Below are 27,138 nucleotides of genomic sequence, written 5' to 3'. Positions count from 1 at the left end.
CACAGTTGACAGTACATGTCAGAGCAAAAACCAAGCCATGAGGTCGAAGGAATTGAACCTGATGGTCCTGATGGTCACTCTGACAGAGTTCCTCTATGGAGATGGGAGAACCTTCCAGAAGGACAACCATCTCTTCAGAACTCCACCAATCAGGCCTTTATGGTAGAGTGTCCTCAGTAAAAGGCACATGACAGCCCGCTTGGAGTTTGCCAAAAGGCGCCTAAAGGACTCTCAGACCATGAGAAACAAGATTCTCTGGTCTGATGAAACCAAGATTGAACTCTTTGGCCAGAATGCCAAGCGTCAAGTCTGGACGAAACCTGGCACCATCCCTATGGTGAAGCATGGTGATGGCAGCATCATGCTGTAGGGAAGCCTTTCAGAGGCAGGGACTGGGAGATTAGTCAGGATCAAGGGAAAGATGAACGGAGTAAAGTACAGAGAGATCCTTGATGAAAACCTGCTCCAGAGATCTCAGGACCTCAGACTGGGGCGAAGGTTCACCTTCAAACAGGACAACGACTCTAAGCACACAGCCAAGACCGGACTTGAACCCGATCGAACATCTCTGGAGAGATCTGAAAATAGCTGTACAACTCCTCCCCATCCAACTTGACAGAGCTTGAGAGGATCTGCAGAGAAGAATGGGAGAAACTCCCCAAATACAGGTGTGCCAAGCTTGTAGCGTCATACCCAAGAAGACTCGAGGCTGTAATCGTTGCCAAAGTTGCTTCAACAAAGTACTGAGTAAAGGGTCTGAATAGTTATGTAAATGTGATATTTCTGTTTTGTTTAGCCCAAAAGCTAGGCTACAAATGTATTGAGTATAAGACTGTAACATGACAAATTAAAATGTTGATAAAAAAATAAAAGACTAACATGACATTATATTGAATGACTGGAAACATTCATTCTTCATTCTGCCTAATAGCTTCCTTCTGCAATGATGAAAAAAAGACGAACTCCCTTCATCCTAAACTGAATATTTACCCTGGAAACCCAAGACTGATGGTCATCAAAGGCAATTCTGTCATAGGCTGCGTTTACACAGGCAGCCCTATTCTGATATTTATTCCACTAATTGGCCTTTTGACCAATTACACCATCTTTTCACATCAGATATTTTTCAGAGCTAATCTGATTGGTCAAAAGACCAACTAGTGAAAAATATCAGAATTAGGCTAGCTGTGTAAACGCTGCGACAGATAAAATCTAATTCCAGATCAGGATTTGGATTGATGGAGTTTTTTGATCTGTTGTCTATCTAGGTCAGGATAGGAATCCAGTCCTTTGGGGGCTTGATTAGTGACATACATTTACCCCAGCCCCAGCTGACACACCTGACTCCAATAATCAACTAATCATGGTCTTCAGTTTAGAATGCAATTTGTTTAATCAGGTGCTATAGCTATAGGGCTGGGGGAAAGTCTTACACTTATCAGGCCCTAAGGAAGGGAGTTGCCCATCCCTGATCTAGGTCTTCATCTCAGCTGGAGTCCTTCCAGAACTACATACTCATGTATGCAGTTTGCTTTCCCTTCTTCAGTCTTTGAAGATTTGCTTTCCCTCCTCCAGTTTGGAGAAGAAGGTTTGTATGATGTAAAACCAAAAACTCATTACAATATAATACTGTTATATTTTCAACAGATGACATTTCTATAGACAAAATACTCACTAAATATGATTCAATCTTTCAGATACAGGAGACTGTATCTACACATTGAAAACTGCAAAGGACCTACACCTACACTATATATACATAAGTATGTGGAGACCCCTTCAAATGAGTGGATTTGGCTATTTCAGCCACCACCATTGCTGACAGGTGAATAACATTGAGCACACAGCCATGCAACCTCCATAGACAAACATTGGCAGTAGAACGGCCTTACTGAAGAGCTCAGTGACTTTCAATGTGGCACCGTCATAGGTTGCCACCTTTCCAACAAGTCAGTTTGTCAAATTTCTTCTCTGCTTGAGCTGCCCCGGTCAACTGTAAGTGCTGTTATTGTGAAGTGGAAATGTCTATGAGCAACAAACGGCTCAGCCGCGAAGTGGTAAGTCAAAAAAGCTCCCAGAACAGGACCGCCGAGTGCTGAAGCGCGTAGTGAGTAAAAATCATCTGTCCTCGGTTGCAACACACCGAGTTCCAAACTGCCTCTGGAAGCAACGTCAGCGTCGGCTGGAGTGGTGTAAAACTCGCCGCCATTGGACTCCTGAGCATTGGAAACGCATTGTGTGGAGTGATGAATCACGTTTCACCATCTGGCAGTGCGATGGACGAATCTGAGTTTGGCGGATACCAGGAGAACACTACCTGCCCGAATGCATAGTCCTAAATGTAAAGTTTGGTGGAGGAGGAATAATGGTCTTGGGCTGTTTTTTATTTTTTGGGCTAGGCTCCATAGTTCCAGTGAAGGGAAATCTTTACGCTGCAGCATACAATGACATTCTAGACGATTCTGTGCTTCCAACTTTGTGGCAACAGTTTGGGGAAGGCCCTTTCCTGTTTCAGCATGACAATGCCCCTGTGCACAAAGTGAGGTCCATACAGAAATGGTTTGTCGAGATCGGTGTAGAAGAACTTGACTGGCCTGCACAGAGCCGTGACCTCAACCCCATCAAACACTTTTGGGATGAATTGGAATGCTGACTGCGTGCCATGCCTAATCGCCCAACATCGGTGACTGACCTCACTAATACTCTTATGGCTGAATGGAAGCAAGTCCCCGCAGCAATGTTCCAACATCTAGTGGAAAGCCTTCCCAGAAGAGTGGAGGCTGTAATAGCAGCAAAGGGGGGACCAACTCCATATTAATGCCCATGATTTTGGAATGACAGGTTCGACGAGCAAGTGTCCACATACTTTTGGTCACGTAGCGTATATCCTTGATCGTTAAAGAGCAATGTTGAGAAGAATGGGCTCTCAACTGGGGCTACCAAGGAGAATGATCTTAAGATCAGATGACCCAAGACTCCCTGAAGTGCCACCACCAACATTGGCTGAGCTGCTACAACTTTGATGAGAAGTCGCCACGCAACACAGGATGCAATTAGCACACCTTTGAGCGGGGAAGTACCTGCGATTTCTCTGTTGTCAGACTTCCCGGGAAGTCTAAATACCTACAGAGTACTCAGAAATGTTGTTGAAAGAGGTGGGCCTACAACCAAACATATAAATCATTTGTAAATAAGGGAAGTTTGTGTGGGCAACAAACTTGTGTGAGAAACAATATTTGTGCATTCTTTATCAAGCATATCGGCATCATTATTTTACTTTTGGAATGGTTTAATAATTATTTACTAAACAGTACAAAACAACTCGGTCCGATTACACAGATCAGGTCAGATAAAGTTTTATTAGGGAGAAAAACAAGAATACAAGGTAGTCTCTGTAACCTCCTCCGAATAACAAAAGTAAGGGAAATATTCTGATAAAGTACTGAACTGATATCATCCATACTGAGGAAAACATTTTAAATAAACTACTCTTAGATACAGTACTACCAACTGGAATATTTTTATAATTGGGATCCAAATGAAGAATAAAGTACAGTGTAGTCGTGGAATGTGTTAAACTTTTATGTAAACATACAGTACATGGTAATACATAAATTGAATAGTGCAGCAGTGAAATGGCAGCAGTTGTGGGTTGTAAGGTCATGATCATGCACTCCATAAATGACATGTAACTAACTATAATTTCCTTGCATTTTCTTTTGCAGGTGCCTCTTCGTTATCTGGATAGACAGTTGTGCTTTTTAGCTAAAGCAGTGGAGTGTGTAGTGAAGCAAAACTATAGTGGTCAAAAACATTCATTTTGGGGCGACGAGGGGAGTGGGTTTGCAAAATACTTTCATATCAAGCAATTATCCCATTTATAAAATGGTCAGATATAAAAAAATATATATATATATAATATATATATTTATTTTATCCAATGGATTATAACTTTCTGGTAAAAAAAGTGGAGGTGCAAAACCCTAAGATTTTCTCCCCTATGTCAATTTGCTCCATGACTCAGGCAGCCAAGTGGACACAAGGTTGTTTGGCTCATCTCCGTTGCGAAGAGGAAGAACTTTGCAGCTGTTTCTGATTAATAAACAATGCCATGATGGTGGGTGTTAACAATGAAATAAAACCCTGAAATGAAATGTAAACTAAAAAGAATTTGTACGACATATCATAGAAAAAGACAACACATTCACACAGATTTGCACAGAGTGGGCCATTCGGATTTGGCTCTTCAAGCCCAAACACACTGAGTTTACAAAACATTAGAAACACCATCCTAATATTGAGTTGCATCCCCTTTTGCCCTCAGAACAGCATCAATACGTTGGGGCATAGACTCTACAAGGTGTCGAAAGCGTTCCATAGGGGTGCTGACCCATGTTGACTCCAATGCTTACCACAGTTGTGTCAAGGTCCTGTGTGGCTCAGTTGGCAGAGCATGGTGTTTGCAACGCTAGGGTTGTGGGTTCGATTCCCACGGGGGACCAGTATGGGAAAATGACTGAAATGTAAATGTAAGTTGGTGGACTGTGGGTGGTGGACTATTCTTGATACACACGGGAAACTGTTGTGTGTGAAAAACCCAGCAGCGTGTCAGTACTTGATGCACTCAAACCAGTGTGCCTGGCACCAACTACCATACCCTGTTCCAAGGCACTTAAATACTTTGTCTTGCCCATTTACCCTCTGAATGGCACACATACACAATCCATGTCCCAAATATTTTGAGGCTTAAAAATCCTTCTTTAACCTGTCTCCTCCCCATCTACACTGATTGAAGTGGATTTAATAGGTGACATCAATAAGGGATCATAGCTTTCAACTGGATTCACCTGGTCAGTCTGTCATGGAAGGATCAGGCGTTCCTAATGTTTTGTACACTTTGACTAAAACAATGATTTATTGACTTAAATCATTGTGCAACATCATGGGTAAGCTCTGGCCATCGTCTTTCAGCTCTAAAAAGTTTCAACTTCATGAATTAAGCTATATTGTAGTAATGTTTGGCTTCATGTAATATTTTGCTGTCAAATTAAAGCTCCATCCAGGGATTCACAGAGCCAGTGTCCACTTTTCTTTTCAGGTGATTATCAACTTGGGTTGTGTACGTTTTGTTCTGTAGGATTACAGTTTAGAAGAGCCACTGACCATCCAGGGGCACAGGCTGGGTTGCAGAAATGATTGGACAGGAAGACCGACTGCAAGGAGAGGCTGACCGAGATGAAGGTTAGTAAAAATCTTTCACCTGTGGTACTGTTTACCAGTTTCACAACATTCAAATCACATCACATAGCATTTGGTTGCATTCTGTAATTTTATGTTGCTTTTTTTTATCATTACAGGCTAAATTACAAGGACTGTCCTTGGAAGAAAGGGGAGAGGTGCTTGAGCTGGTCGCTTCCAGTCTACCTTGAGTGATTTTTGAATACCGGAGGTATCTCAGGGTCTCCAGACATCCCAGAGCATGGACAACCTCGCTGGTGCACCTGCCTGAATTGCAGGGGGACTCCTACACCTTACGACACAAATCTGCTGCCATTTCACCGCTGCACTATTCCGTATATTTATTACCAAGTATGTTTACATAACAGTTGAACTTTCCACCACTACACTGTACTTTATTCTTCATTTGGATCTCAATTATGAAAAATATTTCATTTAGGGACATCTTTGTAAATAGTTTTTTTTTGTGATTATTATTTCCCCCCAGTCTGGGTGATATCATTTCAGTACCTTACACCAGGGGTGTCAAACACATTCCATGGAGGGTTTAATGTCTGCAGGTGTTGGGTTTTTCCTTTCATTTAAGACAACCAGTTGAGGGAAGCTCTCTACTAATTGGTGACCTTAATTAATCAATCAAGTACAAGGGAGGAGTGAAAACCCACATATACTCAGCCCTCCATGGAATGAGTTTGACACATGCCTTACTGTGCTTTTTTTTATTTGGAGAAAGTTACAGAAATTACCTTGTATTTTTGTTTATCTCTCAAATAAAACTTTATTTGACCTTATCTGTGTAATCAGACCGACTTGTTTTGTACTGTATTTACACCAGAGTAGTCCATCCATTTTTCTGGATATATACCCAACTGTAGGTCTGCTAATTTGTAGTGAAAATTGTCAATAGTATACATATCCAGAAAAAGATAACAGTTTAGTAAATAATTCCAAAACCATTCCAAAAGTAAAATAATGATGCCTATATGCTTGATAAAGAATGCACAAATATTGTTTCTCACACAAGTTTGTTGCCCACACAAACTTCCCTTATTTACATATGATTTATATGTTTAGTTGTAGGCCCACCACTTTCAACAACATTTCTGAGTACTCTGTAGGTTTTCACACTTCCCGGGAAATCTGACAATAGGGAAAGCTCAGGTGTGCTAACTGCATCTTGTGTTGCGTGGCGACTTCTCCTCAAAGTTGTAGCAGCTCAGCCATTGTTGGTGGTGGCACTTCAGGAGTCTTGGTTCATCTGATCTCAGGATCATTCTCCTTGGTAGCCCCAAGCGAGAGCCGTTCTTCTCAACATTGCTTTCGTTCTGGGATGGATGTGTAGTCCTATGCAGTTTTCAATGCGTAGACACAGTCTCATGTAGCTGAAAGAGAATATTTGGTGAGTATTTTGTCTATACATTTACAGAACTGTAGTGTTGATATCTGTTGAAAATATAACAGCGATATCATGTATTATATTGTAATGAGTTCTACTAATTGATATTTGGGGGTTTTACATCACAAATATTTTTCTCCAGAGAGTGGAGGAAGGAAAGCAAATCTCCAGAGACTGAAGAAGGGAAAGCAAACTGCACACATGTGGATGTAGATCAGGAAGGACTCCGGCTCAGATGTAGATCTAGATAGACAACAAATCAGAAAACTCTATAAATCCCAATCCTAATCTGGAATACGCTTTTAGCATTTGACAACTATGGCTGCGTAAAATGCAGCCTATTACAAAATTACCTTTGAAGATCCAACCTTTTTATGTGAGTAAAGTACATGACGGATAAAAAAATATAATGACAGATCTGAGAGAAACAGGTAATGTGTCTGTAAACTTTCTAAATGTCGACAAAACAAAATACCTAGACAAGGTGGGATCTTTCTGTGTCGGTTGAATTCATTATGCGAGAAATGCAGGTGGAAACACTTTTATGCACAAATATTGATATAATAACCATCTTATAGAAGTAAACTTCGAGTCACGTGATGATATTCCACTGGGTGTCAATTCAACATTTATTTCACATTGGTTCAGTGTAACGTCATTGAAATGACGTGGAAACAACGCTGATTTAACCAGTGTGTGCCCAGTGGGATGTTGGCTGGTCCTCCCACTATGACTCAAGAAAGCATGCAGTTTATTAGGCTACAGATGAAATAAATTATGATGAGCTTCACAGGGTGGTGAAAGTGCACGTGATGAGCTTGATGCTCCTTTCCAATAAATATCGAGGGTGTTATTCTGACGACAAATATCGATGCTTGGCTGCGGTTTGACAAATACAAATGATCTCGCTATTTTGTCCATAATAATCTCGATTTATCTGCGAGATGTTGGCTAGAGCGCATGTGCCAAGACCAGAGACTGGCTCATAACACATTTTTTTGTGACAAAACCATCAGTAGAGTTGAACATGCGATGGAAACCCATTTAACTTGTATTTTTTATTCAGTACATGGGAATTTAACCGCAAAAGTATTTGTTATGTGCACTACGTCATCATGCAAATACTTTTATCTGCAACAAGTCAATTTGACGGAAACATCTCTGGTGGGAAAATATGCATTTTGTTTTCATGTGGATTTGAGAATATTCGCATTAAATTTGTCACCAATAGGATAACAAACCTAGCTACCCACGCGGCACAGATGTTAATGTAACGTCTTTTCCACATTGGTTCAGAAACAACGTTGATTCAACCAGTGTGTGCCCAGTGGGTAGTCTTAGATTTCCACGGTACATTCAGTTTAGGATGAGGGAGTTAGTCTTTTTTTTCATCTTTGGAGAAGGAAGCTACTTGGCAGAATGTGGTGTGGTGGAGGCATTTGAAATGAAACATTTTAAATGTTGATGGAAATGGGGATTCTGATCAGTGAGGTATTTTTGACTCCTACTGATGACAGCTGAATTCTATAGACACAACACTTCACAGAAGCAAGATTTATTCACTATCGGTTGCAAAAGGCACAGTAGATTCCTTGTCTAGTAGTCCCAAGTGAGGAATTTAAATATTTACATAAAAATTGTAATCTAAAAAGTATCCAATACTCATCCTGATAAATAAGGTTGTGAAGTAGTTTACTCACCATGTGGTAGGTAGGCGCGGCTAACTTCAGACAGAACAATGAGGGAGTTCTATTAACCTGAGCCGCGCTCAGGTCTATTGCCCATTGACGTGAACTGGCAAAAGCACTGAGGCTCACCCCGGGAAGGCAGCCCGGTTCCAAACTAATGCAATCACTTTTCACCACTAAGCAAACTCCTCCCACTGGGGTAACCCGGGCCAGATAATAGAATCCTCTCATTGTTTTGACTGTACAGGAGATCGAGGGTGTGTGTTTAACTTGCTCAAAACAAGCAGGCTACTACAAGAATCACTGCAATAAAACAAGGAACAGATGTTCTGTAGGACTGGCATCACAAAGTACGGTAAGATGATCTGCATGTCGGTTCTTTAGTTGCTGACTGATATGTGGGTTTGCGGTGTAGTTTCAGTTTGCATGTGCAATGCCCAACCTTGTTCAGTAGGCTGTCTACCTTCAAAAGTTGCCTGTTTTGTTCGCTCGCCTCAGTTCAAGTTCAAAGCCGATTATGTCTACATGCTTGAATGCCAAAATTCAATACAGCAATTGCACTGCTTGTATCAATTGAAAAAGAAGCCTACTTTTGATGGCATTCAGTGTTTACATAACCTTTTAAAGTAGAGACATGCCTTTTTAACTTTCAACTTTTACTATTATAAAGCCTAATGTGTGGTTTCATGTAATATTTTGCAGTCAAATTACAGCTCCATCCAGGTATTCACAGAGCCATTTTCAGATGAATTTCAATTTAGACTTCATATTTAACAATTTTGAAGTTAGTGGCAAAGCATTCTTGCGTTTGGAAAGTCCAAGGACTTTGTCCTAGAAGGCTAAGTTGGCTAATTAAAGTTAATGTTCTTTGTGCAAACTTTAGCACTTGGGATAGGCCACTGTAGTAACTATGGTGACCAGGTTACAGCACGGTATTCCTACTGCTGCTAGAGGGATAATTGTACTATGCTTATGTGTCTTATTTAGAGAAGCTGGTGAACTGGTTTGGTTGGTATGTCAGTACTAACTATTTTCATGTGCTTTTTTGGGAGGGGGGGTGGCCATGCATTCTGTAACTCATGACAACTTCTTCAACTAAACTTCAACCTGAACTAAGCCCATAAGATTGCCTTGTTAAAGCTGTAATGCATGTGTAACAATGTGTGTACAGGTGTTTTTGGAGACCCCTCTGGCAATAATGCAGATTTTTTTGGGGGTCTATTTGAACACCCTTTCCCAGAAAGCCCAGCTCTCATTTGGCAGGGAGAGATGGTGAAAGTGGATGCTGAGTTCGAATCAAAAGTTGCATGTGTAACAATGTGTGTACAGGTGAAGATGAATGTGCTGAATGGACAACAGTCCAAAAAATGGAACAAAAAGAAAATTGCCTAAAATTGGAGTGGATGATATGTTTATGTTGGATAATTAATTGTTTCTTGTTGGGATCTGTTTTGTTGAGTAAGAATGCATATGTGGGAGACAGGTTTGAGGTGTTGAATGGTGAAGTATGCGCTGGGAAAAGTGGAGTCTTTCAGAGTGACCAGGAGTGTGGTCTTATTCTGATTAATTGTATTTCTGAAGAACAGAGGAAGATTGCAGTGGGCCTCAAAAGAATCCGGACAACAGAAGTATCGTGCTTTGAACTTCGGAGCAGAGCGTTCATCGAACGAGTCATCTCAGGGGTGACGACTGATGTTCAGGTTGAATACCTGAAGAGAAATCCTGGCATGGTTGGTGCCTGACATCTGACCCGCTGGGTGAATGGTGAAGAAGAAGAAAGTCTGTTGGTCCTGATGTTATTTTTTTTATATAAAGAGAACCTACTTCTGCATGTGATGCTTGGTTATGTAAGATACGCTGTAAGAGCTTTCGTCCCCAAACCATAGCAGTGTAAAAATTTGTAGGATTTGGCCATCTTTCAAATGTGTTCAGACGGACGGAGTCTACTGAAGAACGGTGTGTATGAGGACAACAGTGTTTCAATTGTGGTCGTGATCATGATCCCGTGTTACTGGGGCGCCTTATAAGGGTGAAGGAGATTTGAGTTAGCAAAAGTTTGAGCGGTCAATCTAATCTCACATGGAGGTGATTTTTAAAAGAGTTGAGAAAACAAGTGACACTAGTGAAGATCGTGATGCACCACAGCCTGTAGTAAACGTTTGCTGCCAGTCAAAAGGTACACTGTGTGTTAAAAAGGTGGATTTTTGTGGTGTTCATTGCCGGTGTCAAAGAAACTGGATATTATTTTTGGCTGTGGCAGAAACGTTTTTGGGACTTCAGGAGTTTACATTGGAAGACTTGCAACGAGTACTGGCGCCGGAAGATGGCCCGCCCTCCCAGGCTCCCCTTGAGCCTGTATAGGGATCAAATCAGTTTTTACTTTTAACAGAAAAGTAGTTTGATTTTAGTTCATTTTTTTGTAGTTTGTATGAATATATCTCCGCCCCATCCCCACATCGGTGGCGGCATGCGCACTAAATTGTGCGAACGCCAATATACCAAAGAAGAACCCCAGCTCTCGGAGTAGTCTCCTGTGCTCAAAAGTGCTGTCTGCGGGAAGGAAAGATGGCCGAAATGGATGTTCTGTTTGATACTGACGGCGCGTCGGATGAAGATGAGAGCACAGAGTGAGAATGAGTGGTCTACAGTGGTGAAAAAGACAGGAAACGAGAAGTAAAGTTGTGGTGGAAAATATGAAACCCCTTTAGTCGGCGCGAGGGTTCTGTACCCATGTTTGCTGGTCGAATCCTTTGGCGTCTTGAGGAAAAACTGGGAAGCGTTGGAGGATAATGTGGCAACGGTCAGATTCACAAGAACTGGCCCTATTTTGGTTTTTTTGAGTCCATGGAGCAGAAGAAGCGTGCTTTATGCCTCAAAGATATCAGTATGGAATGTTTTCTGTATTGATTTTCGAAGAAGGGCGTCTATCAAGGGGGTTATCTCTAGGGTGTTCTAATTATCATTGCAGGCTAAATTGCAAGAGCTGTCCTTTTGAAGAAACGGGAGAAGAGGTGGTTGCTTTCTGTCTGTCTGGAGTGATGTTTTACATCATGGAGAACCAGAGTGCTATCCCAGGGTCTCCAGACATCCCAGACCACAGACAACCTTGCTGGTGCGCCTGCCTGAATTGCGCATGGAGACTCCTGCACCTTACAACACACAACTGTTACCATTTCACCACTGCACTATTCCATTTATTTAAGTACCAAATACTTTCCATGACTACACTGTACTTTATTCTTCATTTGGATCCCAATTATGAAAGATATTCCATTTGGTGATATCTCTGTAAGTACTTCATTTTTCTCTTTGTCTGGGTGATATCAGTTCAGTGCTTTACCAGTACATTTTCAGAATGTTTCCCTTACACTATGCTTTTGTTATTTCGATAAGGTTACAGACACTACCTTGTATTCTTGTTTATCTCCCTAATAAACACACACACACACACACACATCTTATATATAGGGATGCACGATATATCGGTGAACATATCGGAATTGGCCGATGTGCAAAACCGATGTCAAAGCTGACGTGCATACCTATATAACGTAGGTACATGACGTAATGACGCCATGTAAAATTTTGTGCTATACAGCATTCCTTAACTAGCCCACATTGTCTGCTGTGTGGATTGAGCAGTCAACAATTTGAGCAGTCATTTGAAAGAGTAAGAACATTTCAGCGAGACAACTCAAAGGCGAAATCCATTAAAGCCAAGATAATGGAATTCATTGCCCTTGACAATCAACCACTCTCTGTCGTGGGTGATGTTGGCTTTCACCGACTGATCGAGCACTGGTACACACTACCAAGTGCGCTATTTGTTTTAGATGTTGCCCTACCGGAGTTACACAGTAATAGCGTCACTGCTATTAGCTTCACGACATGCATGCTATGGAATGCCGTTTGGGTCTTTGTGTATCAAAAAATATACAGTAGCACTGTCAAAGCTGTACAAAAAAGTCTGCAAACACCGGCCACGTACGATGTGTTTACAATACCGCGTTGGTAATAAAGCATTATTCGTTCGACTGCAACTTCTGGGGTAGCTAGCTAGCTTTAGCTTGGCATCTAGCTAGCACCAATACAACCAGCCTGAAAACAATGACCAGTAGAAACTGCAGTCATTTTCATTAGCAATGATTTAGGAATCCTTGTGAGTAAGTATTAGCTAGGTTGCCACTTGTTGTTAGCCTATTGAAATTGAACTTCAGTTCATGAAAATAAATAGCTAACCAGCTACTTAACCCTGTTGCCCAAAGCTAACGTTATAAGCAGCCAGCTGGCTTCATCTGGCTAGTGAGGCTCGACCGCACCGGGTTATGTGTTGTGAAGCTAGCCACAATAAGGATTAGGCACAATAGTGGAATTGGCGGTTTGCCTTCAAAATAAAAGAATGTCATTGACAGTGATGCAAATGAATACAAATAGGAGAATTATGCCATACTATTGTGGCTAATCCTTATTGTGGCTAGCTTCACATAGATGGGTCTGACCACCATTAATCAAATAAGAACTGTCTTAAGTTAAGGTTATTTTAGATAATGACACCTAGCTAGCTAACTATAGCTACTGAAACAGATTGTTGTTTTGCTGTGTTTTTGGGGAAGAACATTGTTTGCATCTGTAGCGTGGTTCGTTCTGCGTTGTGTACTTTTAATTAGGACAGTGCCACAACTGGAGGTCTGCTGGTTGGCTGTTTTTATTTGCCCTGCACATGAAGAGACAACACACAATATGTTAGCCCTTAGCCCAGTCACAGCTCTCAGGCACCTGCGCGAGCACATGGAAACTCGCTCAAACACTGTCCCAAGTACTCACAAGTTACAATAGGTACCCTAGTTAGCGGGCTCGGTGAAACTTGTTAACCTAAATCTTTATATTGTCCACATTGTAACAAAATGTATGGTTGCATAACAGCACATTGTGTAACATTACCACGGTTCTATATTGAAGAATTGGAGAGTCAAGGACAACATTCCTCACTAGCTGAAGGTCCGGCAAAAGAGAACAATAAGGGGGTACGGAAATACAGACAACCCGCGATGGACCAAACCAAAATATACAAAACTTTTACAATCACGTGTATGTACAATCTAGATATGAAAAAGTGTTTGTGCACCAAAAAATAACATTAGCTATGCAGCTGTAATTAAAAAAATAAAAAAACACACATTATTATTAACATCCCCTCTTGACCTGGCCTATTTGAACTGGTCCTTGTGTGCAACTTGGTGCATAATCTAGGGGAACAACATCACACTACTACACATCAATGAGCTAGTTTAACTTTTTTATGACCAGCACTGTAGGTGTGCTAGACAACTTTACCAGCATCATAGCATACGTATCGATGAATCGTTGTGACATGATATACGAGTGATAGTGTAATCAATGTGAATAACTACATAATTTGAGCCGTATATTATTTGTTTTTATGTGACGTGCAGTCATATTCAGGTCCTGATTGGTCAACAAGATTATTTGACACGTCAAATAATGTTAAATAGTATACTTTTTTTGACACGCAAAGACCCAAACGGCGTTCCATAGAAATCCTGGTTGAGAATGAAAATACTGAACAACGAAACAGCACAGCAAGTAAGTGAAGGAAATAGGTTTTGATTATGTTTTGCTGGTATTCGAACCAGGGACTGTAGTGACGCCTCTTGCCCTGAGATGCAGTGCCTTAGACCGCTGCGTCCATGTGTGTGTACTAACTATTTAACTATACTAGAATGCTTTAAAGGCTGTCAAAGTTTTAACTATCGGGTTTTTTGGCAAGGAAAATATCGGTATCGGCCAAAAATGCCATATCGGTGCATCACTAATTTTATTTACATATATTCACATTTCCCAGGAAGTCTGACAATGGCGAAAGTGCAGGTCCTTCCTTGCTCGAAGGCGTGCTAACGGCATCCTGTGTTGAATGGCGACTTCTCCTCAAAGTTGTAGCTGCTCAGCCGATGTTGGTGGTGGCTCTTCAGGGAGTCTTGGTTCATCTGATCTCACGTCATTCTCCTTGGAAGCCCCAATTGAGAGCCCATTCTTAACATTCCTCTCTGAAGTTATGGGATAGTCCTTTCCGGTTTTCAATGCGTAAACACAGTCTCCTGTAGATGAAAGAGAATAATATTTGGTGAGTATTTTGTCCATAGAATTTCATTACTATCAGTAGCTAGGTTGTCATCCAATTTGCAACATATTTTCATGTGAATATTCTAAACTCCGCATGAAGAAAATATGTGCATTATCCCACCAGTGTTTCCACCAAACTGACTTGTTGCCATAAATCAGTGCAAGATGACATAGGGCACACAAATTGCTTAATTTGTCATCTTCCTGAATACAAATCTAAAGTTCAATGCGTTTCCATCGCATTTTCAACTCTACCGATAGTTTTGCTATAAAGACTGATGGGTTAAATGTGCCTACTCTGGTCTTGGCACGTGCGCTCTAGCCAACAGTTCGCAGATACAAGTAAAGATCAACATATCACCAAAATAAGACCCTTAATATTTATTGGAAAGGAGCATCAAGCTCATCGCCATGCACTTTCACCACCATGTGAAGTTCATAAATGTATAGGGTGTCCAATGAAACACGCATCTTTTGACCAATGGGTAAAATATGTTAATTGTGTAGATAATCCTCAAAGAAAGCCAATGGTCCAAAACTCATGTCTCTATCATAATTAGTTCAAAAGTTATTATGCTGTTTACCATTGTAGGATGGCCAGAACTAAGGTGATTAAATCAATGGAGGCCAGAGAAGGAAGGAAGGGGGGGTGGGGAAAAAAAAGAGTAAAAATTAAGATTTTTTTTTCTTCGATGTCAGCCAATCAGATCAGCTCTGAAAAAGAGGGTCGCCTACTGGGATCCGATCCATTGTCCTGGGTGGTGGTCCAAACAGAGGATCCGCTTCGGGAAAGTCGTATTCCTCGTCGTAATGTTGGTAAGTTGATGTTGCTCTTTTAACCAATAGTTCTTCCCGGCTGTATGTAATAAGACTTAAGATTTCCTGGGGTAGCAATGTAAGAAATAATACATAAAAAAACGAAGTACTGCGTAGTTTCCTAAGAACGTGAAGTGAGGCAACCATTGCGAACGTGAAGCGAGGCGACCATCGTGAATGCAAAGCGACCATTATGTGCTATCATTCAGTCAATATCTGGTGGATTTTAAGAATTCTAAAAGTTTTGAGTATTTTCATCTATTGTACAATTGTTGCATTTATTAGAATTGTTTTAGCCATTTTAAAATGTTGATGACGGTTTCTACTTGTACATGTGTGAAATAGGACAAATGTAAGCACCTACCTAATATTGTTATTATGGAAAATTAGTTTTATACTCAATACATGTGTAGCATCCCTTTTGAGCTAGCTCAAATAGGGAATAACATACTCTGTGCAGTAGGCTAAAATTGGGATAGTATGTCCTCAATACTCAAAGTAAATCCTGGATAGTTAATTTTCCTAAACAGTTGAGCTACATAGATGCCTATCATTATACGAAGTCTACTTTGTTATTCGGTAAATTATTCCTGTTCTTGGCCAGCTAGGTGAAACAAAATTATGGAACAGACATGGTAAAAAATACTTCGCTTAAGTCTGTGCTTACCGATCTGATTCTGCTCCTATACTTGACAATGGTGGGGCTGGAAATCCAGGCATGCCAGGCATTGATGTAGATTTATTCCTTTTATGACTGAAATTATATCTGAAAATATACACTGCTCAAAAAAATAAAGGGAACACTTAAACAACACAATGTAACTCCAAGTCAATCACACTTCTGTGAAATCAAACTGTCCACTTAGGAAGCAACACTGATTGACAATAAATTTCACATGCTGTTGTGCAAATGGAATAGACAACAGGTGGAAATTATAAGCAATTAGCAAGACAGCCCCAATAAAGGAGTGGTTCTGCAGGTGGGAACCACAGACCACTTCTCAGTTCCTATGCTTCCTGGCTGATGTTTTGGTCACTTTTGAATGCTGGCGGTGCTTTCACTCTAGTGGTAGCATGAGACGGAGTCTACAACCCACACAAGTGGCTCAGGTAGTGCAGCTCATCCAGGATGGCACATCAATGCGAGCTGTGGCAAGAAGGTTTGCTGTGTCTGTCAGCGTAGTGTCCAGAGCATGGAGGCGCTACCAGGAGACAGGCCAGTACATCAGGAGACGTGGAGGAGGCCGTAGGACAGACGTGACAGAGTCTGGAGACACCGTGGAGAACGTTCTGCTGCCTGCAACGTCCTCCAGCATGACCGGTTTGGCGGTGGGTCAGTCATGGTGTGGGGTGGCATTTCTTTGGGGGGCCGCACAGCCCTCCATGTGCTCGCCAGAGGTAGCCTGACTGCCATTTGGTACCGAGATGAGATCCTCAGACCCCTTGTGAGACCATATGCTGGTGCGGTTGGCCCTGGGTTCCTCCTAATGCAAGACAATGCTAGACCTCATGTGGCTGGAGTGTGTCAGCAGTTCCTGCAAGAGGAAGGCATTGATGCTATGGACTGGCCCGCCCGTTCCCCAGACCTGAATCCAATTGTGCACATCTGGGACATCATGTCTTGCTCCATCCACCAACGCCACGTTGCACCACAGACTGTCCAGGAGTTGGTGGATGCTTTAGTCCAGGTCTGGGAGGAGATCCCTCAGGAGACCATCCGCCACCTCATCAGGAGCATGCCCAGGCATTGTAGGGAGGTCATACAGGCACGTGGCCACACACACTACTGAGCCTCATTTTGACTTGTTTTAAGGACATTACATCAAAGTTGGATCAGCCTGTAGTGTGGTTTTCCACTTTAATTTTGAGTGTGACTCCAAATCCAGACCTCCATGGGTTGATAAATTGGATTTCCATTGATTATTTTTGTGTGATTTTGTTGTCAGCACATTCAAGTATCTAAAGGAAAAAAGTATTTAATAAGATTATTTATTTCATTCAGATCTAGGATGTGTTTAAGTGTTCCCTTTATTTTTTTGAGCAGTATATTTTCTAGAGCTTGAACATCATGTAATGAAGCTCAGTTCAGATTCAACAGCCAGCATGAGACCAGAAGAGATCAAACTACCATAGTTAGTTTTAGAATGTTGTGTTGTAGGCTACAACAGCTCAAGAAGACGAGCAGTGTTGCCAACTATTTTTGTGGCACAAATGTGGTCCCCAACGTAGCATTTTCGCCCCCTCTCCCGCTGCACAATCCCTTCCATTGTGCTTCTCTGCCGGTGTGTGCACCTTTGGTGTGAGGTGAGAAAGGTGGCTAAATAATACAACAGAAACTCTCGGTGTCAACACTCCCCAAAGATGTCCCTAGCCTCTTACCAATAAAAGTCACTGGAGGGGCCGACACCTCAGTAAATAATATAGTGACAAAGTCGCTAAATTGGCAAAACTAAAGACAAGACTTGCAGTTGAGACAGTTTGTAGCAAAGGAGTGTCATGAAATGCATGCATTAGATAAATATTGAGATGGATCCAGCTGCAGCCCCACAGCAGCCTGTGACTAAAACTAGCCTGTCATTAAAACCAATACTATCACCATCTACTGGCTTTGGTTAATCCCTACCACATACATGTGAACTCCTTTTCTTTCCTAGATTCCTTTCTTTGCTCCCTTTCCTAACTTCCTTTCCTCTCTACTGGCTGTGGTTAATCACTACCACATACAGGTAACTGCCAAAATAAAGGGATAAAAAGTATATTGAAAGCAGGTGCTTCCACACAGGCATGGTTCTGGAGTTAATTAAGCAATTAACATCCCATCATCCTAAGGGTCATGCATAAAAATGCCCAGTTGACCATTATTTTGGCTACCAAGACTAGAAGAAGAGATCTCAGGAGCTGATTGTAAACTACAAGAGGAACCAGGCTGGACAGGCCCCTGTCCTCATCAACGGGGCAACTGTGGAGAAGGTCAATAACTTCAAATTCCTCGGCGTACACATCTCAGAGAAGCTGAAATGGTCCAACGGTCAAGAAGATCATCAGGGACCCCAGCCACCCAAGCCATGCCCTGTTCTCCCCGCTTCAATCACTTAGACACAGGCAGTACATGAGCATCATGGCAAAAACTGAAAGTGGCCAATAGTTTCTATCCTCAGACCATCAGGCTGCTGAATAGCCCCCACTAGTCAGCTACCAGCTCCCCCCTCCTGCTACTTCCCCAATGGACATTATTTTATTTCAGTTAGTCCTGAATGTTAGAGCTCGAATACTTCGATTTCCACTGTTGGAGCTCGAATACTACGATTTTCACTGTACCTTGCAATCACACCTGCAACCCTGTACATGTGACCTATAAAACACTCAATCTTTTGAAAGAGGGGTCTCAAAGGAGCATAGGGGATTTAAAGGGTATGTGTCTCAGTCATCAGATTTCAACCCAATTGAATACTTATGGGAGATTCTGGAACAGTGCCACCACCATCAACAAAACATCAAATTATGGAATTTCTTGTGGAAGGTTGGTGTTGGATCCCTCCAATAGAATTTCATACACTTGTAGAATCTATGCCAAGGCGCATTGGAGCTCTTCTGGTGGCTCATGGTGGCCCAACGCCCTTTCTAAGACACTTTGTTGGTGTTTCATTAATTGTTTTATTTTACCTGTTACATGTGAACTCATCCTTTCCTTTTTTCTTTCCTCTACTGGCCATGGTTAATCCTAGGAATGGAGGAAAATAAATTGGAAAAGGGAGCTAGGTAAGGAGTCTAGGAAATAAAAGGAGGGAAATGAAAGGGATCTAGGAAAGGATGAAAGGCGCTAGGAAAAGGAAGCAGAAGAAAGGGAGTCAAGGAAATTGAGCGAGGGAGGGTGAAAAGGAGCTAGGAAAGGAGATGATGGAAAGGGATTTATGGGATGGAGGAAAGGAAAGAAGGAAAAGATTGCGTTTGGAAAGGAAAAATAGGAAAGGAAAGGGAGATAGGAAATTAAGCTAGTAAAGGAGGAGACAAAATGGAAGGAGGAAAAGAAAGATGGAATGGAATCTAGGAAATAAAAGGAGTTCACATGTATGTGGTAGGGATTAACCACTGCCAGTAGATGGTGATAGTATTGGTTTTAGCGACAAACTGGTTTTAGTCACAGGCTGCTGCGGGGCTGCAGCTGGATACTATTGTAAATATCAGCAAGCTAGACTAGATATGTGCAGCAAAAAAGCTAGCTAGCGCTCTGCTTGGCTAGCTGCTTGACTGAACACAGAATGTTAGTGCACTGTTCTTTGATTGGCTAAATGGATCCGTCTCGTCGCAAGACTTCGGCTAAGATTTGAATCTTGGAAACTCCAACCAAAGACATCACACGTTCTAAAACTAGACTGCTCAGATTAAACAAACTGTTGCGTCGTGTCTCAATTTACATATCTGAACTGGGCTTTATAATCCTGGCTAGGTAATTCCGTGCCAGTAGACTAGTGTGAAGAAAAGTAGCTAACTAGTGCTAACCAATATCAACATGACTTTCAGACCACAGACTTCAGAAATATAACACAAGTTTGAGTAACGTTATACACAAGTTAGCTAGTAATGACTATCTCGTGAAGCCACATTTTATAATCAAATTAAACAAACCAATGTCAGTCGGCTAACAACCTAGCCACAGTAGCTAACATTATCTAGCTAGCCAATACGAACTATTGGATGCGTGTCTTGAAAACAACAATAAAAAGAAGTAATCCAAAATGGAGCACTCACATGAATATTTACAACTAAATATCAAAACCGACGTTTAACTTTTTATATCTAGAAATATATTATATCTAGTTAGCAATATCGTACCTTTTCAGCAGAAATTATGCAAACTCGGTCGTTTTTGAATCCCTTCAATTAAATGTATTTATAAAGCCCTTTTTACTTCAGCCGATGTCACAAAGTGCTATACAGAAACCCAGCCTAAAACCCCAAACAGCAAGAAATGCAGATGTAGAAGCACGGTGGCTAGGAAAAACTCCCTAGAAAGGCAGGAACCTAGGAAGAAACCTAGAGAGGAACCAGGCTCTGAGGGGTGATGACCAGGAGGGTCTAATAATAATAATAATAATAATGATAATAATAATAATGATAATAATAATCACAGTGGTTGTAGAGGGTGCAACAGGTCAGCACATCAGGAGTAAATGTCAGTTGGCTTTTCATAGCCGAGCATTCAGTTAGAGACAGCAGGTGAGGTAGAGAGAGAGTGTGAATGCAGATCCGAGGTTTACTCTCATCTTGGTCTGTGCTTTATTGCTTTCCATTTTCGCCTGTCTGCTCTCCAAAGTTCTCTGTTTCTTTGGCGTAGATGGAGGAGTAGCTGCTGCTGGGTTAGGTCATTGGCCCCTCGCGTCTGCCATGTCTGTAAGCTAGCTATCTCTGCTCTCCAAGTGTGGACATGGGCTCAGCTAGCTAGCTATCATACCCCTACCAGTTAGAATATCCATAAACTACTGAAACACGTCACTCATTATCCACAGCACAGAATATGTTGGGAAAATCTGACCCAACAGGCAAAGTTGTTGTCAGGCAGGCTAGAGGTTGTCAGGCAGGCTAGAGGCGCAATATTATTACTTTTGCTTCACATTGGATGACCACTAGCGACTTACTGGAGCAGAAAAAAGTTACAAAATGCCGCTTTAAGAAATGTGCAGCAATGCCATGCAGGAACTTTGCCTTAGGCTGCTGAGTGATAAAGATCTAGTGGTCAACATTCTTGCCAGTCCAGATCAGAAACAGGTTTGCTCATTTGCTAAGTTTCTTTTCCTGTTTTGGTTAATGACGAAATAGGCTTATTGTGCTTTATTCTTATAGTCACAGGGTCTTGAAGCGGACACACACACACACACACACACACAGAGAGCTCATTGGGCAGGACATGACCAAGTAGTCTTTTTGCTTTTTCAGTATGAGTTATTTAATGAGGATTACGGAATCATACACTGACTTGACAAATGTCTTCTCTCTAATAGGGTTGATGGAGCCAGACATGGATTAAACTAAGTACTGTGACACAACATCTGTAAAGAAGAGAGGAGGAGAGATGGCAAGAGCAGAAACATCTGTAAATCGCTCTATGGTTCCCTAATCTGCCTATTCATACCGCGGGAACCACAGACTGTTTGTGGTTTGACATCTTGTGACTGTCATTGACACAACAGACCAAACTCATCATAATGGAATCTCCCTCACAACAAGAATCCATTCTAGATTGTCAGATCTCACAACAAGACTCCATGTTAGAATGTCAGATCTGTTTCAACTATTACAGTTTGTGGCGTAGGCCCAAGCTCCTGGACTGCCAGCACACCTGCTGCTCAGTGTGCTTGACCCAGATGAGGATGAGCCAGAGTGAGCTGCGCTGCCCCTGGTGTCGCTCTGTCACCACTCTGCCCCCAGGGGTCTCTGTCTCCCAACTCCTAGATGACCCGGACACTATGGCCATCATCTCTGTCCCATACACACCTGTCTTCATACGGCTGCCATGTAACGCCTACCTTCCAGTAGAACACCATGAGAGGGCTACAGGGATGGAGGAGGAACATGGGATGAGGGAATGGGAGGAAGGTAGTTGTAAGAGCGCATTTGGGACTAGGTTCTGCTTAGTGGTTGTTGTGGTATTTGTCCTACTCTTACTCGTGTACATTATACTGCACAGCATGACCTGCAACTCAGAACGGTTCACCATGATATCCTGTGGCTGAAAGACTTGATGATGATAATAATAAGCTATTTGGGATCTTTATATCTCACTCCCCAAAATTACAGGACGTTGTCACAATGCCAGCATTCAGGCTTTTTCTTAACCAGGACTAGTACTGCCATACTGAGTAAGGAAATGGTTGTTATACTTTGTATTTCGAATGTGTTCAGATATATTGAAGAATTATTATTATTTTTTTCAAATGATTTATGTCTTTGTGCAATAGACAGTTAAGAAATTAAACCAATCACCATTATGATTCTCTGTTGTGATTCACCCAGAAAAGCACAAATCAAATCAAATCAAATGTTATTGTCACATACACATTAAGCAGATGTTATTGCGGGTGTGGCGAAAGGCTTACTTGTGTTAATTCATATGAAAAACATAAAACGGACCCATTTTTAGAGGTCTGTGATTTGTATTTGATCAAGTCTTCCTTTTCACCTACAGATGATGCTATTTGACTTTTTAGAGACATTTTAATCTTTAGGTCCCACACAATCAAGGCTCTAAATTAATATTTTTAAGATGGAAGAACTGTCAGAAAAGCAAAAACCTTTTTGCCCATCAAGACCTGAATCCAGACAGCTGTCAATACAGGGTTTGCTCTAATCTTTTCATCACTGGTAAGTCAAGTCTGATCGATTTTCAAGTTTAGTTTCACTGTTTTGCTAACCATGTGTTAGCCAAAATTAGCTAGCTGGATAGCATGTAGTCTAGTTATTCGCATGTGTCGCTTGACTTTCAAGTTTTGGGGAAACTTTTACCATAAAAATGCCCCTTTTATAACATGCCTCTAGCATTGCATTTGCCGACTAATGTAAGCCTACTATTCCTAATGTGATGAATAGATTGGATAGTGATGATTTATGCTATTAATAAGTACGTAGTGGCATAGGCTATATCAGAGACGTTTCTTTTCTTTGCACTGGAAAATGTGGCTTTTGACAAACATTTAATGCAATTATACTACACTTTATAGGACTGGAGAGTGGAGACATTAGCAGAATCTTTTATAATAATACTCTACTGACACTGATAACAGATCAATAAAAACTACCTCGTCTTGAAAGAAACCATGTAATCTAGGCTGAAAAGGGGTCCTGGCTTAAAGGGATCCAGCTTTTGTCAAATTAATGTAGAAGGTTTAGCTAAAATACAACTTAACATTTTTTCCGAACCTTATTAACCTAATTCTCCTAACCTGCTGTGTAAATTCTCCTAATCTCCCATGAAATGTCAAATATTACGTTCATTTGACAAAAGCTGGATCCCTTAAAAAGGGGAGACACAAATTGTACAATATGACATCCATATCAAAAAACACATTTTATTTGTCACGTGCCGAATACAACAGGTTGCTTTACAGTGAAATGCTTACTTACAAGCCCTTAACCAACAATGCAGTATTTAAGAAAAATAAGTGTTCAGTTTATTTTAGTAAATACTTTAAGTTAAAACAAAAATTATATATATGAAAGAGCAACAATAAAATAACAGCGAGGCTATATACAGGGGCTACCGGTACAGAGTCAATGTGCGGGGGCACAGGTTACTCGAAGTAATATGTACATGTAGGTAGAGATAAAGTGACTATGCATAGATAGAGTAGCAGCAGTGTAAAAATGGGGGGGAATGCAAATAGTCCGGGTAGCCGTTTGATTATCTGTTCAGGAGTCTTATGGCTTGGGTGTAGAAGCTGTTAAGAAGTCTTTCGGACCTCAATTTGGCACTCCGGTACCGCTTGCCATGCGGTAGTAGAGAGAACAGTCTATAACTAGGGTGGCTGGAGTCTTTGGCAATTTTTAGTGCCTTCCTCTGACACCACCTGGTATAGAGGTCCTGGATGGCAGGAAGCTTGGCCCCAGTGATCTACTGGGCCGTATGCACTACCCTCTGTAGTGCCTTGGGGTCGTAGGCCGAGCAGTTGCCATACCAGGCAGTGATGCAACCAGTCAGGATGCTCTCGATGGTGCAGCTAAAGAACTTATTGAGGATCTGAGGACCCATGCCAAACCTTTTCAGTCTACCGAGGGGGAATAGGCGTTGTCATGCCCTCTTCACGACTGTCTTGGTGTGTTTGGACCATGATAGTTTGTTGGTGACGTGGACACCAAGGAACTTGAAGCTCTCAACCTGCTCCACTACAGCCCGGTCGATGAGAATGGGGGCGTGCTCGGTCCTGCTTTTCCTGTAGTCCACAATCATCTCCATTGTCTTGATCACGTTGAGGGAGAGGGTGTAATCCTGCCACCACACTACCAGGTCTCTGACCACCTCCCTATAGGCTGTCTCATCGTCGTCGGTGATTAGGCCTACCACTGTTGTGTCATTGGCAAACTTAATGATGGCGTTGGAGTTGTGCTTGACCATGCAGTCATGGGTGAACAGGGAGTACAGGAAGGGAATGAGCACGCATTCCTGAGGGGCCCCCGTGTTGAGGATCAGCGTGGCAGATGTGTTGTTACCTACCCTTACCACCTGGAAGTGGCCCATCAGGAACTCCAGGATTCTGTTACAGAGGAAGGTGTTTAGTCCCAGGGTCCTTAGCTTAGTGATGACCTTTGAGGGCACTACGGTGTTGAACGCTGAGCTGTATTCAATGAACAGCATTATCACGTACAGTAGGTGTTCCTTTTGTCCAGGTGGGAAAGGGCAGTGTGGAGTGCAATAGAGATTGCATCATATGTGGATCTGTTGGGGCGGTATACAAATTGGAGTGGGTCTAGGGTTTCTGTGATAATGGTGTTGATGTGAGCCATGACCAGCCTTTCAAAGCACTTCATGGCTACAGACGTGAGTGCTACGGGTCGGTAGTCATTTAGGCAGGTTACCTTGGTGTTCTTGGGCACAGGGACTATGGTGGTCTGCTTGAAACATGTTGGTATTACAGACTCGGTCAGGGACAGGTTGAAAATGTCAGTGAAGACACTTGCCAGTTGGTCAGCGCATGCTCGGAGTACACCTGCTGGTAATCCATCAGGCCCTGCGGCCTTGTGAATGTTGACCTGTTTTAAAGGTCTTACTCACATCGGCTATGGAGAGCGTGATCACACAGTCATCCGGAACAGCTGATGCTCTCATGCATGCTTCAGTGTTGCTTGCCTCGAGGTGAGCATAGAAGTTATTTCGCTCGCCTGGTAGACTCGTGTCACTGTGCAGCTTGAGGCTGTGCTTCCCTTTGTAGTCTAATAGTTTGCAAGCCCTGCCACATCTGACGAGCGTCGGCGCTGGTGTAGTACGATTCAATCTTAGTCCTGTATTGACATTTTGCCTGTTTGATGGTTTTGTCGGAGGGCATAGCGGGATTTCTTATAAGCGTCCGGGTTAGAGTCCCGCTCCTTGAAAGCGGGAGCTCTACCCTTTAAACTCAGTGCAGATGTTGCCTGTATTCCATGGCTTCTGGTTGGGGTATGTACGTACGGTCACTGTCGGGACAACGTCATCGATGCACTTATTGACGAAGCCAGTGACTGATGTGGTGTACTCCTCAATGCCATCGGAAGAATCCCAGAACATATTCCAGTCTGTGTGCTAGCAAAACTGTCCTGTAGCTTAGCATCTGCGTCATCTGACCACTTCTGTATAGCCTGGAGGACATTATTGTCCCAAAAAACTCCAATGGTAATAACCCAATGATAATTTGATGATAAGTTTATTCATAAGAGGAGGGAAAATGTATGGCCATTACAGCATATGACAAAAGCCACAATGGGATATGACAACCTAATGTGTTGACTTGGTTGTTCCAGTCCAACAATAGATGATATCCATATGACAATAAAACACCCTGAATGAATTAAACACATACCATCAGGGCTCTTAAGTATTTGGTTATGTGACCTGAAGAAGTGATATTCTAACATCAGGTGTGCTTCTCATTTGTTTATGTACTGTAGGTTCACCAGCTGACCTATATCAAGACACCCATGTCAACTGGATTCCCACTGTGAAGATGAGCAAGATCAGTTTCTCCTTCAACTTTCTCCTTTTCCAAATATGAAAAGAGACATCCCTCAGTTATACGAGATGGTTGTCATATGCTGTGCTTTGGACAATCTGAATGATTCTGTTGTGTCAGATGTGTAGAGCGCACCTTCACCTTGTCGTCGTGACTAAACTGCCCCCCTTAAACTGTGTGTGTGTAATTTGGAATTTGTAAAATACTTTTTTGTATTGTAAACATACTGTTCTTTAATAATAGGCTATATTGTTGTATGGGTGAAATGAAAGTATTTTGCTATCTCTGCTTTGCCTAGCCCCATTGAATAAAAAGCATTTCTTATAGCCCAACTATTTTTTTTTTCTTTTACAATTTAAACACATTTAGCATAGACCATGTAATTGTTGTGGTAGTCTTAGGCAAACCATCTTCATTATCACAGTAGCCCGTCCAAGTGCCACCCAGGCCTTCTGGGAGAAAAGTATCTGGCATTGAACTTGGTGGTAGTAGTTGTATGTTTGAAGAGAAGGTTCCAATCTCCTACTTCCAGACATTTCACCACCTAGATTACAAGGGTTGGATTTCAACTAAACAATTTCATGTGAGCACAAGGCATGTACCAAATCTAGTATAATGATTAGCCTTACATTGTCTACTGGTATTGTTTTTATATTGAGAACATATATCTGAACAATGTGCGAGTTAAGCTATTCTCTACTTCAAATCCACAATGTCAAGGGGTGCATTGCAAATTCCCATAAAGTTAATGCCATCATACTGTAGGGCAGTGGTTCCCAACTCCGGTCCCCTAGTACCCCCAACAGTACAGTTTTATTATAGCCCCGGACAAACACACCTGATTTAACTTGTCAACTAATCATCAGGCCCTCTGAGTTGAATCAGGTATGTTTTTCCGGGGCTACAACAAAAATGTGTGCTGGGGGGTACTCAAGGACTAGAGTTGTGAGCCATCGCTGAAGGCCTATGGCTGCATTGGTGTTGAATGCCATTATCATCTGCAAAATGGGTTCACATTGCTCATTTCCTGAAAAAATTGTGACAATCAAATAAAACTAATTGGAGAGCTTTTGACTAAACAAAAAAGTAATGTTAATTTGAAAATACAACACAGAAACAGACAAATTAGAGAGATTCCCTTCCCCTCTTTATTGCAGGATTGTGA

At 41.8% G+C, this 27,138-nt stretch overlaps 2 protein-coding genes and 1 long non-coding RNA gene across 9 annotated transcripts in view; 2 read left to right on the top strand and 1 right to left on the bottom strand.

Annotated features, from left to right (window-relative positions):
* Positions 1-6,502: 6,502 nt before the first annotated feature.
* LOC115169741 (melanocortin receptor 4-like) overlaps positions 6,503-27,138 on the top strand; it is a 50,999-nt gene continuing 30,363 nt past the window's right edge. The window contains exons 1-4 of one of the 7 annotated variants that reach the window (XR_003870916.1): positions 6,521-6,637; positions 8,570-8,672; positions 14,186-14,464; positions 15,163-15,219. The gene's annotated coding sequence lies outside the window, so the exon portion shown is untranslated. Of the gene's footprint in view, positions 6,638-8,569; positions 8,678-14,185; positions 15,099-15,162; positions 15,220-27,138 lie in introns of those variants that run through there. The other 6 variants (XR_003870913.1, XR_003870918.1, XR_003870917.1 and 3 more) reach the window with 6 other exon arrangements.
* LOC115169743 (uncharacterized) lies at positions 6,538-8,615 on the bottom strand. The gene is made up of 3 exons (XR_003870919.1): positions 8,335-8,615; positions 6,836-6,877; positions 6,538-6,620 (listed from the first exon to the last, which is right to left on the bottom strand). It is a non-coding gene; the product is annotated as an uncharacterized LOC115169743 (long non-coding RNA).
* LOC115169742 (E3 ubiquitin-protein ligase RNF152) lies at positions 15,223-26,299 on the top strand. The gene is made up of 3 exons (XM_029725657.1): positions 15,223-15,279; positions 21,279-22,638; positions 25,912-26,299. The coding sequence occupies exon 2, from the start codon at positions 21,483-21,485 to the stop codon at positions 22,008-22,010; it is 528 nt and encodes a 175-aa protein (XP_029581517.1). The 5' UTR covers positions 15,223-15,279; positions 21,279-21,482; the 3' UTR covers positions 22,011-22,638; positions 25,912-26,299.

This window comes from Salmo trutta, chromosome 31, assembly GCF_901001165.1.
Source record: "Salmo trutta chromosome 31, fSalTru1.1, whole genome shotgun sequence".
Classification (NCBI taxonomy): domain Eukaryota; kingdom Metazoa; phylum Chordata; class Actinopteri; order Salmoniformes; family Salmonidae; genus Salmo; species Salmo trutta.
Note: the sequence above shows the minus strand (reverse complement) of the source record. Positions and strands in the feature narration are given on the sequence as shown.